Source organism: Lipotes vexillifer, unplaced genomic scaffold, assembly GCF_000442215.2.
Source record: "Lipotes vexillifer unplaced genomic scaffold, Lipotes_vexillifer_v1.1 scaffold12, whole genome shotgun sequence".
Classification (NCBI taxonomy): Eukaryota; Metazoa; Chordata; class Mammalia; order Artiodactyla; family Lipotidae; genus Lipotes; species Lipotes vexillifer.
The window spans coordinates 3,016,735-3,030,361 of record NW_006796716.1 but is presented as its reverse complement, the minus strand read 5'-3'; the positions used below and the strand labels follow the sequence as shown (position 1 = coordinate 3,030,361).

The 13,627-nt window shown below is 51.7% G+C and overlaps 1 protein-coding gene across 4 annotated transcripts in view; it reads right to left on the bottom strand.

Moving 5' to 3' along the window:
* The window catches only part of DTX2 (deltex E3 ubiquitin ligase 2), a 33,898-nt gene that overhangs the window by 17,442 nt on the left and 2,829 nt on the right, over window positions 1-13,627 (bottom strand). For 3 of the 4 annotated variants that reach the window (XM_007468806.1, XM_007468805.1, XM_007468808.1), the window contains 2 exons: window positions 3,622-3,978; window positions 1,087-1,723 (listed from right to left, as the gene is read on the bottom strand). In XM_007468806.1, the coding sequence (XP_007468868.1) occupies window positions 1,087-1,723; window positions 3,622-3,889 (905 nt within the window). In that variant the 5' untranslated portion in view covers window positions 3,890-3,978. Of the gene's footprint in view, window positions 1-1,086; window positions 1,724-3,621; window positions 3,979-13,627 lie in introns of those variants that run through there. The other variant, XM_007468807.1, reaches the window with a different exon arrangement.

Below are 13,627 nucleotides of genomic sequence, written 5' to 3'. Positions count from 1 at the left end.
CTGCTGAACAGGGCCTGGCTATAACATGTGCTTGGTGAGTGACAGCTGTCACTGTCTTATCGAAGCTGGAAGGGTCCTCTGAAACCTAACTAGAAGAAATACTAGAGGCCTGAGAAGCTGCCAAGGAGGTCTCGGCCACACTGGGACGCTTCAGCCCTCCCTGTGGTCAGGTGGGCTGGTGGGCGGGCTTGGGTGAGTGATGTGGCACCAAGAGGCTGACTCCCTGGGAAACAGGGCGGCCACAGGCCTACACATCCAGTCACCACCCGCCCAGGTCACCCTCTCTCAGAAATCAGCCCCCATCCCGGCGAACACTCTGAGTTCTCAAAATGTTCTCCAGGCCCCAGACCCTCAATAATAATCGATGGTAAGGCCCCTGATCAGTGACAGGTCGCTGAGCATCCCAGATGCACCCACCACTGGCCACTCAGGGGTTTCCCCACTTTAAAGTGCCACCTGGTCTGGACGAGGCCCATTTCATCATCTCAGGGTGCCCTATGAGACATGGACTGTACCAGCACAGCAGCTGCCCTATGTTACTTGCTGCCACCCCCAACACGCTCAGCACTTTGCTCTCTCCTCAACCAACTTTTAAGCACCAAAGCTGGGCTCACAGCCTTCCCTGGATGAGACCGTGGGCTCAGGGAGAGGCTGAGCCTTCCACGTCTGTGACTTCAGGGCCGGGCACATAGACGGAGTCAGAGAAATGTCCTCAGGTACCCGGCCCCAGCTACGTGGCACACAGCACAGCCAAAAAAATCTTTAACTGCTCAGAGAGCCCAATTCTCCTGGGTCAATGAAAGGATCACTGGTTTTAACCCATGGGGCAACTACCAGCACTCAAGTGCCAGAAGTCAGGTAGGCTCCCCGGGACACAAGGCTGTGGACAGCGTGGCACCTCAGCACCACGCGACACGTGCAGAGCTGGAGCACGTGCAAAGGGGATGACGTAGCAGGGACAGCCGAGGCAGGTGCCGAGTCTGCAGGCATTTGGGGGGAGTCTTCCCAGCTAAAGAAGAGCAGAAACCCAAGCCCGCTAACAAGGCATGCGGGTGGACAAAACGACCATCCGCATAACACAGATACCTGGCTGCGCTGGCAGCGGACAGTCCTGGGGGCTGGTGCTGAGGTCCCAGGTGGGAGAGGCTGGAGCGGTAGAGGGGCTGGTTCCCCAGGGAGGGCAGCGCCCCAGCCCAGAGGTTGGCGGTGCTCAGCCTGGGCGCAGACCTGGCCCCAGAGAGTGAGGGCTTGTTGTACGGAGAAAAGGCCTGGTGGGCCCCCAAAACAACGGCGGTCCTGTGGGGTGGCTGGGGGGCTGCGTAGGCGGGAAGGTTGGTCATGGAGTGGCGGTAGCGGCCTGACACGGGGCCAGCTGCGCCGCCGCCGAGGCACTGATGGCAAGAGCAGGCCACTCCCGTGTGGCCTGGTGGGGCAATGACAGTGGTCGCTGGGTACGGGGGCCCTGCCTGGCGCCGCACACTCCGGCAGAAGCTGGAAGTCTTGTTGGTCTGCGTGTTGGTGGCACAGTTGACGGTGTAGTTGTACCCCAGGGCAGCCAAGTCCACGAGCTGGGCGCCCCTGGCCACCTGCTGCTCCAGGTAGTCGCAGACGCTGGCTTCATATGCCGTCCAGGAGCCGTCGTCACTCAGCCACTCCCAGACGATGCCCCGGCCCGGGGCCGAGTGCTGGGGAAACAGGTGCCTCCTCACAGCCCGCATGGTGCCTGTTTTAAAAGGAGCATTGCACATATAAAGTTCATCTGCTAGCCACTCACCACCTCCCAAAAAAAAGGGAGTTTAAAAATTCTTTTTTTCCTACAACCAAAATAAAACAACACGATCACGGTGTATATATGGTCATGCTGCTGTCTGACCTAAAGGCTGGCATTGACTATTCTCTCCAAATTTGGGGTGAAGGGTAGAGAGCTCTCTCTATGCAAAGAAACCATGGATCAAAGGGATCAAGTGGCAGAGAGGGACCGGCGCTTCTCAGCAGGAGTGAGGGATGCTGGATGCTTAGGTCAAAGACCAGCTGTGGCTCAAAATAGTCCTAAGGATGAAACCTATGTAGCCTGACTTAAAAAACTGAAAACAAAATGTCTGAAGAAAATTAAATCATCCATAATCCAACCACCAAGAGGAAAGCACACGACGTAGATTGTATATTGTAACATATTCCTTCCCGTCTAGTCTCCTAGGCATGTATGTTTAGGTGTAGCTGACAATCATTCTGAAAAATTTTCCTGTTTTCATGTATTATGCCATAAGTATTTATTATGTCTCTAAAACTTTGTAAAACTCTTTATTAACTGTTACACAGTTCTCTTACATGGATGTACTTAGATTCCTTTGGACTTCCCAGGTAGCAGCTATTAGGAAACACCTGTGGTTAGCTTATATTAATAAACCAAACCTGACGATTCAGGAGAGAAAGAAAAAAGTCAATTTGGGCCATGCTTCAACAGTACTTGTCAAAAGGTGATCACTGCGACTACCTTCTACCTGGTCTCCCGACCTCAGCAGCCAGTGGGATACTCTTAACCCCCAAATCAGATTACGTCACTCCTCTGCCCAAATCTTCCCAGGGTTCCTCCTTTCAGAAGAAAAGTCGAAGTCCCCCAAGGGATGGAAAAGCCCTGAACGACCTGCCCCTCCCTCCTTATCTGTCCCCAGCCCTTCCTGGTGACCAGGCCACCCAAGCTCAAACTTCAAAACGACCTCTCCCTGCGCTTTACACATCCATTCCCTGATAAACATTCGTTGCTACCTAACTCATACACAGTTCACGAATCATTTATCTTGTGTGCGCTGCCTTTCTCAGTGACTGCAAACATCATGAAGGCAGGGACTTTTATCTGCATCCACTGCCTGGAAGCCTGAGTCCTCACACCCTCGAGGAGGCTGCTACAGGGATTAGAGCAGGAGTCTTCAGGCTCGGCACTAGTGACATTCTGGGCTAATAATTCTTTGTTGTGGGGCTATTCTGTACATTGTAGGATGTTTAGCAGCATCCCTGGCCTCTACCCACTAGATGCTGGTAGTGCCCCACCCCACAGTCCTGACCATCAAAAATGTCTCCAAACACTGCCCCCAGCTGAAAACCACTGATTTACAGGGATAGTGCACAGCTCTGGGAAGAAGTTGGCGGCCCCATTCTCAGTAATGCTGAGCAAAAGACACACACACACACACACACACGAAAGAAACATGAGTGCACAGGAGAGTGAGGTAACTTGCCCATGTGACACAGCTGTCATACAGGAGCTGGAACCCATCACCGGGCCCTCTGAACTAGCATGATGTGCCACCCCCATGCCGGCCGGCCTGCTTGCCTGCCTGCTGCCAGCGAGACCCTCGAATCTCTGTGGGCAGAAGCAGGCATTTCTGATTTGGGAGACAAGGGGGAAAGGGGCTGGAACGGCCTGTGCACTGTGTTCCCAAGGCACCCCGTACCACTAAGGAACATCTCACACTGCTATCACTCCCAGCACCCGCCTTCTGACTGTGTGCATTTCAGGGGCAGGATAACATTGAGAGTCAATTCTGTGACCCCCAACACCTAGCACGACGCCCAGCCCGAAACAGGCACTTGGACACATACTCGAGGCAGGAAGTGCCTTACCAGTGTCCTGGCGGAACTGCGTCCAGCTGGGGAGGTCGATGATATAAGGAGCCAGTGAGGGGTCAGCCTGGCCTAAGGGGATGCTGTGGGCCAGGCTCCCCAGCCCGAAGCGCTGGCCCTTCTGCTGGACAAACTGCTGCTCGATGTAGTTGCAAACAGTGGCACTGTAGGGGTGCCAGGTGCCCAGCCCATCCTGCCATTCCCACACGGCCACTGCCACCGGGCTGGTGTACACCTGAGCCAGGGAAGGGCTTGGGGCCATGGCCATCTTCCCCAGGACTCCCTCTGTTCTCCCCAACGGCTTCAGACCACACTGGGCTGCAGTCTCAGGTTCATTGCCCAGCGCTTCCAGGAGACCTGAAACAAGACAGACACGCAGTTATCGACGCACACGGTGGCCCTGCCAGAGTCAGTCTCAGTGCGGGAGGGAAAAAAATTGTGCTTTTCCGCAGTCACTTTTTTCCCTAATACCTTAAGGGCATCGTGAACCAAGTACCTAATCTTGTCTCTTTGCTCAGGCAGCCAGGAAGAATTCGGAGTCAATCAAGCAGCCTCCTTACCTCTGCAAATGTCCAGGAAGACACAGTGGGTGAATTCTGGGTGCTAATCATCAGCCCTGCTTCTGTTCTTTTACCAATAATTTCTCTCTGGCCCAACTACTAAGTGTATCCTCTTATACTATATGTATTTTCATGAGTCACCCCAATCCTTTGTGGACTGAGGCCATCATGACCCCTTATACCTTTGTGAGGACACCACACAGGTTTCCAAAGCAGGTTTGTTTGTGAGACACATATTAACACCTGCTATGTTACAGATGAAAAAAAACCTATCTCTCAGAAAGGACCAGGGGCTCAAGGACAGCCAGAGCTGCGACTCTAAGCATGGGTGGGTCCTAGCTCTGTCCAGGTCTCCAGGCTGCCCTGGTTTCCTGCACCATTAACCACAGAGGGCAGACCCTTGATAGACATTAAAATCCTATGGGTGCTGAAGCCCTCCCTCTCTGGCCTCTCTGCACCCCACTCTCTGGGCCTGGACCTTGCTGACCAGCGGTCAGGTCCAAAGACTTTACACCCATCTCCCAAGACATTCTTCTCCCAGTCACTCCCGCCCAGTTGCATCACTCAGGGTTTTCCCAGGCCATCCGTCACATGAACGTCTCCTCCACGGCCCCGACCAGAATTCTAACACCCACATACACATATGGCGGTCCCTGTCTTTCTGCCCCCTCAGAAGGCAGACACCCAGCGAGTTGGCCTTGTCCACAGCCACCTCGCCAGCCCCAGCACAGGCCGTGTCATGTAGCACGTGTTATACATGGATTAGCTCAAAGCACGACTGAATGGAGGCAGATGAAGATTCTATGTGCCTGCAGCTGTTTGAAGAAGAAAGGGGGTCTGTGGAAGCTCCTAGGGTGAGAGAGGAAAGGGGCCAAACAGACTGACAAGGCGGTATTTCTCCCACTTTATGGACAGGAAAACAAAGAAGTCAAGGTCTTATTGAAGGTCACACATACACTGGTAAGTGGTAGCACAGAGTGCAAACCCAGATCAACTGGCTCTAATGCTCATTTTCTTAGCGAGGAAAGCTCAGCATGAGCTCTACCTTGGGCTCCGCCCTAGATAAACATTAAAATCCTATGGATGCTTAAGCCCTCTCTAGCCTCTCAGCCTCTCTGCACCCCACTTACTTAGACAGGGGGGAGGGAGAAAAGGGAAAGCGGTGGGGGGAGGGGAGGAAGGGAGAGAGGAGCCTGCATCTCAAGCTGTGAGCACCCTCAGCTGTTACGTCCACATAGGGCCCTGGTGCCAACAGGGTTCCCAGTCACATCATCTGCTCTGATTCCCACACAATCCCCTTAAGTACAGACACTGAATTTTGTCCCTGTTTTGCAGACGAGAAAACCGAGGCCCCGGTGGTTTTGGTGACTCACTTACATGGCCACTAATGAGGCTGGGACCCTGCCTGGACTTTCGCTGCTGTCCCTGAGACTGCACTCCAGCAGGGTTTCAGTGAGAAGGCCGAGACCACCTGCCCCACAAGGAAGGCAGAGCTGGAGCAGCAGGTGACAGGGAAGAGGCACGGGCTGTGGCGTCCACATGCCGCATACTCACTGCACTCTACTCACTGTGTCACCTGGTGAAGGTACCTAAGCCCTCCAAGCCCGATTTCGCTTGGAAGTGGACATATCAACCTCTATTCTAAGTGCTTTTCTAGAGGATTCAGATGGATAGGTGTGTATAAAGCACCCAGAACAGCTCCAGGCACACAGCCGATATCAGCCAATCTTGGCCTCCCTCCCTTTCCCTGCTCCCCTCCAACCCAGCACCTCCCACCCCTCAAGTCTAGGTGAGGAGTGGCGGCCCAGGGCGGCACTGAGCTACCCGGCCTGAGAACTCAGGCGATGAGTCAGGCCTGCAATAACTCTGAGCACACATAGGGGGGCCAGGGCCAACCACTCCAACAGAAGCACACATCCCCCATGGAGGATTAGACCCGGGATGCCCTCGAGATGGCTGGTGAGCTTATTAGCTCAGCGCCTGCAACTAGAGGTCTCTGGACCCACATCCAGGTACAAATCACAGGACTGGTTTCAGGGCCAATTACTCCTGAGCCCAGACTTTCCCCCTGGCACCTCCTGGCAGGTGTCACTCATCTCTTGGGCAGCAAGGGCCTCCCATGTACCAGCGCACGTGGTATGTTCCAGCATGTCCACACACCCCCAGATGAACCAACTCGGATAACTCTGCCAAACAGCCTGAGAACTACACTCGAGAACTTCAGCTAAGCTCTTCATGAATGTGTTCGGCCTACAGACCGCAGGCACACGACGGTCCAGGCTCTGTCAGGGTACTAGAGACCCAGAGATGAGAAAGACACAGCACACGGTCCCTCCACGACCGGCCACTGTCCCCACTAATACCAAGGCCTCCACCTTTGGTCCACATGCATCAAATTCTAGCAAGTGCCAGAACATTTGGAGCCATTTCCCACCTCCCAGACATTGATCCTGCTGGTGCCCATGTCCAGACTTCCATCCTCTCTGCACCTAAGCCCCCAGCAAACAAGCCCATCCTTCGAGACTCAGCCACAGCACCCCGCTCTGAGCCACACCTTTAACAGAAAGTGCTGACCCCATCCTCCTGTGCGTCCTCACTGCATTCTCCATTTATCCAAACATACTGCATTTATTGGTTTCAGTATCTGTCCCCCCTCTCACCACCCCCCAGAACAGGAACTCCCTGAGGGCAGAGCTGGGGCTGACCCAAAGCTGGGGCTGCAGCTCATCAAATGCCTAATATCCCAGAGGGTCTAAAACACACACGCCGAAAGAGAGGGGCACCTTCTGCTCCAGGTGCCTGGGGCACACTTGGCGCAATGCCCAGAACACCCACTGATGTTCCCCTGGAACGCAGCAACCATGCGCACGCAGTGGCCGTGCCAATGCACCCATTCTCTGTTACAGCCTCAGCCATCCCCAAGCTGCAGTTCAAAAACCTAATTTGTTTCGGCTCCTTATGATGGGGCTATTTAGGGTGTTCTTAATTATGATAATTGTTATTATTCTAATTGGCCATGGGAAACCAGCCTTAGTCTGGGGGCAACCTAAACACTTCATGATAATGGAATAAGGGAATTCTTAAATAAATTATGGTACACCCCAATGATGGAATACGAGTCTTGAAAAAATGTTTTTAAAAGGCTTTCAGACCTAGGATAATGCTGTTGACAAGTTAAAAATACCGGATATGTAACCATATACACTATATGCTCTCAAGCGGGCGGGTGTGCCATTTACTGAGCACCTACTATGTGGCACGCACTCTGTCCGGTGCTCTTGCCATCCAGCTCTCTCAACCCTCAACTGCCCTTGAAGGTAAAGATTATCCCCATTTTACAGACGTGAGAACCGAGGCCAAAAGCAATTAAGAATTTACTCAAGGTCACACGGCCAGTCTGTGACACCAGGTTCTAATATAAGCTAATTTTTAAAAGGTGGGAAGGAACAACTCTGACATTTTACTACGAGTGATGGAGTTATGGGATATTTATTCTTTACCTCTTTCTGTACTGGCAAATGTTCTACAATGATCATATTACTTATTATGATCAAACCGAAGTTATTTTTAAAAAACTGTATCAAGGGCTTCCCTGGTGGCGCAGTGGTTAAGAATCCGCCTGCCAATGCAGGGAACACGGGTTCGAGCCCTGGCCCGGGAAGATCCCACATGCCGCAGAGCAACTAAGCCTGTGCGCCACGACTACTGAGCCTGCGCTCTAGAGCCCGCGATTCACTACTGAGCCTGCGTGCCACAACTACTGAAGCCCTCACGCCTAGAGCCCGTGCTCCGCAACGAGAAGCTACCACAATGAGAAGCCTGCGCACCACAACGAAGAGTAGCCCCCGCTCACCACAACTAGAGAAAAAGCCCGTGCGCAGCAATGAAGACCCAACACAGCCAAAATAAATAAATAAATAAAAATTTTAAAAAAAATGTATCAACAACTTTGACCACGAGAAAAACCATCCTGCCTTCTCTTGCATTCTCTTGTCAGATTTAGCCACAAACGCCTGTGCACAGCCCCACGGCTCCGAGGCACAGAGGGACGCTACTGTCCTACCAGAGAGGGGTTTCACACAAAGGAGAAAAGTTGCATGTGTCCAGGAGTCTTTCTATTCCCAGGGGATTTACAAAAGCTTTAGAACAAGACCTGAGCTGATGCAGGAATCTGAGTGAAACTCATCCTGCCTGACTGTGGGCCTCCGGGTAGGGGAAACCACACAAATGGATCCCCTTACAGTTGCGGCCTCCAGGAAGAAGGCCCCGAGCGTGGTTTTTAAACTGGTGCCCAGACTAGGCGACTGTCAATTTGCCAACATGTGAGGACCCGTTTCCTCCCCGCAAAGCCCACCAAAATACAGAGTGGCCTGGCCCAGGCCTGAGCTGGGCAGTTCACCCTTGGCTCCATGCTCGGTGACCTTGGGACAGTCACCTCCCCTTTCCTGGGCTCCACTGCTCAGGTGGTTGGATGGGTTTTCCAGCCTCTTATAAGCAGCAGAACCCTTTTCCAAATGTGACCGTACGCTGCCCATCGATATGTAAAACGCAGAAGAGTGGGGTGCTCTTACTGACACAAGGGCTGCCCTCCATTCCTAATTCCTGAGAGGTCCAGGAAGCTGTTGTGCGGGACAGAGGCGTTCTGAGGGGCACGGATTGGAGACCAGTGAGACCGGGTGGACTTCAAACCCTATTTCCATGCTGCGTCACTTTCGGGTGCTTTCCAAGAAGCATGGGCCGGCAACTCCACACCCCACCAGCTGACACGGTGCACATGACCTGTAAGCAGAGCATGACCTTCAAGGACTTGTTACAGGGTAGCCGGCCACCCAGGCACTGTCAGAAAGCCTTCCCACGGAGATGGGAAAGTCGAATACTGCACACAAACACACCAAAGAAATGTTCTACTTTGCTAGACATGCTGTTTTTAATACAAATTTAAAACAATGGCCTATTATATTTTTGCCTGTCAAAGCAGTAAAAATAATTTCAGTACTCAGTGCTGGCGAGAGTACCCTGAGATGTCATACTTCTGGGACGGATAAACCCTTTCCAGAAAACAGTTTGGTAATACGTATCAAGAGGTTTAAAAATATTCACTTGCTTTGACACAATCGTTAAAAAATCTATCAAAGGAGATGAGAGAAAAACTTCAACATAAAGATATTCCCCACAGCACTATTTTAACTCGGTAAAAGAGAAGCAGAGAGAAAACTCAGTAGAAACGTACCAAAATGCTAAGGACTGCCTTTGAGTGCAGAAACTATTAGAGACCTTTTGTTCAACTTCCTTATATATCTGAACTTTTCACATTTTCTAAAGTGGGAAACTATTACTTTTGTTTTCAGAAACAAATCGCTACAATGCCCACCACTTTCAAAAGATGGTAAATATGAAACAAACCCCACCACTGTTACTTACCATCATTACTTCAGACGGCTGCTCCCGTCCCAGTGGAGTTTCACTAACAGGCCTGTCAAAGTACCACGGCACCTCCTTGCCAAGAGACACCATGTCCCACCCCTGAGTTCCAAGGAAGTGCAAAAAACACACCATCCAGGTGCCCAAACTATTACAACAGGGGGAGTGCTGCAAGGCAGGGCTTTTGTCTAGAAAATAGATGGCTTAAGCCGGTGCCTCCCAGGCCTGACTAGGCTTCTGAGAGATGGAAGGAACTACACATGATTTGTCCCTTGCACGTGTGGCTGCTAGAAAGGAAATAACTCCTCTCCTGGCTGGTGCCTGACTAGGGCCCTCCAGGGGCAGGTCAGAGCAGAACGTTCCAAATGGGGTTCAGAAAGCCACACAGTGGCCAGGGGGCAGGCCCCAGCGACCAACAGTTCCCCAGTGGGCAACCTCCTCCACCAGCACCAACAGCCTGCTGCTCCTTCTTTGCCCGGAGCAACCTGACCACCCACAGGTCGTCAGAGCCTACCCTGGGGCCAGAATGGGGGAGCAGCGGAAGCAGTGGCAGGCACAGTGGCCATAATCACACCAGTGGCCACCAACCAAGAGCTTACTAGGTACCAGGCACCGTGCTAAGTATCTTACGTGTTCTCATTTAGTCCTCACATTCCTGAGCAAAGGGTATCATCTCCATTTTACAGATGAGAAAAGTGAGGCAAAAGATAAACAACTTGCCTGAGAAGCCACAGGTATAAGCAAACCCAAATCAGTTTGCAGAGGGATAAATTGATGTGGACAAATCAGCCTGCCAGATGTGTCTGCTTGCTTGACCTACTACACAGTTTTTAGTTTTTACAAATTGAGCCAGTTTAAAAACTGGAATATCCACCATTAAAAAAAAAAAATCCAGATTTCCAGCTTCTCTTGAAAACCAGAAAACCTGGCAACATTTGCAGGCCTGACCCAGATTCCCTATGCAGCCAGCAACGATGAGCAGCACCACGGTGGTGGCTGGTACTACTCTTAAGGTTACCACAGTTACCACAACTCTCCAGGGCAGAGCCGGCAAACTTTTCCTATAAAGGGCCGGAAGGTACATATTTTAGGCTTTGTAGGACACTGGGTGTCTGTTGCAACTACACAACTCCACCACTGTAGTGTGAAAACAGCCAAAGGCCACACATAAACTAACCGGCATGGTTGTGTCCCAATAAAACTTTACTAACAAAAAAAGGCTGTGGGGCTTCCCTGGTGGTGCAGTGGTTGAGAGTCCACCTGCCGATGCAGGGGATGCAGGTTCGTGCCCCAGTCCGGGAAGATGCCACATGCCGCGGAGCGGCTGGGCCTGTGAGCCATGGCCGCTGGGCCTGTGCGTCCAGAGCCCGCGCTCCGCAACAGGAGAGGCCACAGCCGTGTACCACAAAAAAAGGCTGTGGCCTGGATTTGGCCCATGAGCCATGGTTTGCTGACCTCACTGTGGTCCCACTGACCTATAGTTGAGAAATACTTCTTTGAACCCGTTTCTCTATTGAAAAGTGGGAGAGTGCTTATGCCTCTGGCCAGCCTCCCCTATGACATGCCTGCCCTCTGTAGACATGTCAGTCTTTGCCCAACACCTGAGGGTGAAATACAGCATCCAACAGCACGGCAGGCAGCATGTGGTGAGGGCCACCCCCAGGGAAGCCCAACCTGCTTCCCAGAGCCACAACTTTCCTTGCATCAGGCAACTGGGCCCTGGCCTACCTCTCTTCTCTCCACCTTCCCCTGTGACCCTCTCATCTGCTCCCATGGCTTCAATAATCCCATGCACACAGAGCATCCAGATCTTTCTTCAGATGTCCAGCCTGAGTCCCTTAAGCCCTCTGCTCCAGCCATCAGCAACTCCAGCCATCAGCAACTCCAGTGAGAGCCCAGAACCGGCCAGGCTGTTTCATGCCCCTCAGCCCCCACCAAGAGTACCCATCCCACCTGTCCACTTACTCAATTCTTAATTCCCAGCCTGAGATTCTCTGCCCAGTGAAATCTTTCCTACATCCACCCCTGCCCTGCACGGAGAAGTGGCCTCTTCTAACCACCAATGTCCATGTGACATCTGAGTGCAATTATCTACTTGTCCCCTCCACTAGGGCACAGACTCGTAAAAGGCAAGGATTATGGTCAGGAAAAGATTTTTCAAACGAGGCACAGAATGCTGACTATACATGAAGAGATACATTTCACTGTGCTAAAATGAAGAATGGTTGTTCAACAAAACATGCCTCAAAGAAAGCAGAAAGTTAAAAGCTGGAAAAAGATATTCACAATAAGCACGAAGGATTAAAATCAAGGATATATAAAGAACTCTTACAAGTCAATTTTCTTTTTAAAGCACCAGGAACCCCACAGAAAAACTGCAAAAGAGTGAACATATAATTTACAGGAAACACGCATGCCAATAAACTTATGAAGAGATGTTCGACATCAGGGCTCAGGGACACAGAAATCAAGATCCCAAAGCTCCCATTTTATACCCATTCCATCGGCAGAAATTTAAAAAAGTCAGCCTATACCAAGTGTTGGCAAGACTGTGGAGCAAGTGGAAGGCCTACATTCTGCTGCTGGTGGAGTGAAAACTCGTACAATCACTTCAGAAAAAGTCTAGTAACAACTACGAAAGTTGGACATTTATTCACCCTACGACCCAGCAAAATACCACCTCTCAGCTCATACCCAAGAAAACCTCTTGCATATGTGCAAAAGAAAACGTGTACGGAAATGTTCAGAGCAGTCCATGCGTGACAGCAAAACTGGAAACGAGCAGGTACCCATCAATGGAAGATCAGACGCATAAACTGTGACTTGTCCACACCATGGAATATTATCCAATATTCAAGACAAATGAACCAGATTTCATGCAATAATATGGACAAACTGTAGCGATATTTTTTAAGTGCCTTAGGAACACACAGGTACCGTAAAACTACATAAAGATGAAAGTGAGGGGATAATGGTTATCTCAGGATGGGAATGGGAGGAAAGATCAAATGATTGGATGTGTATTTTGTTTCAAGATCCTGACTTTTGTTGTGGATGGCTGAAATGCGGGAACTTACAACACATTAAAGATAACTTCGGAAACAAGTGAAAGCAAGCCGGGCGTGAATGGTGATCAGTGTGCATTAATCTAGTTCTCTGTTTACCTGAGGTGAAAATTAAAACAAACACACAGAAGGGACTGTTTAATTCTCTGTACTCCAAGTGCCAAGCACAAGTCCGGGCACACAACTTCCTAAGCATGTGTGCGATGAATGAGGAATGCTCCTCCCTCGCCCGTGGCCCCATTCCCGCCGGCCTCTTCGGGACCTTCAGCAGGTCTGAAGCCAAACCCACCTTCCTTGCTGACGCCCCTCTCCTCCTGGATTCCCTGGCTCTGCGCTGGCCCTCCTCCGCCTTCTCCCCCAGCCCAGCGGCTGCCCTGGCTTGCCCTCTCCTCGCCTCCTCAGACCCCACTGCTAGCATCTGGCTGGGACCTTTCTGCCTCTCACCTTGACAAGCACTCTCTGCCGACTGGCTTCTCCAAGTCCTGTCTCTCCTCGTCCACCCCAGAGACAGGGGCGAGGTTGAGCTTCCCGATACAGTTCTGACCCTCTCTCTTCCACACCTCCCCTAGAGCTCTAGAAATAATGTTCATGTTCCCTGGGCTGATGCTGAACGCCCATCACAGTCTGGTCCCTTCCTATCAACAGTAGCTGCCAGAGCATCTCTCTTCAGTACCCTCTTCCATCTACACCTTCCCCTCCCCGATCCCTCCTAAAAAGTGTAAGTGACGAGCTGCTACCCCATATACCGCCAGTTTCCCCAACTCCGTGCCTCGACTTTACCCAGAATCCCACCCACTTGGCCACCCATCCTCAGCTGACCCACACTTTCAAGGCCCCATTTAAACACCTCCAGGGGCTTCCCTGGTGGCGCAGTGGTTGAGAGTCCGCCTGCCGATGCAGGGCACACGGGTTCGTGCACCGGTCCGGGAAGATCCCACATGCTGCGGAGCGGCTGGGCCC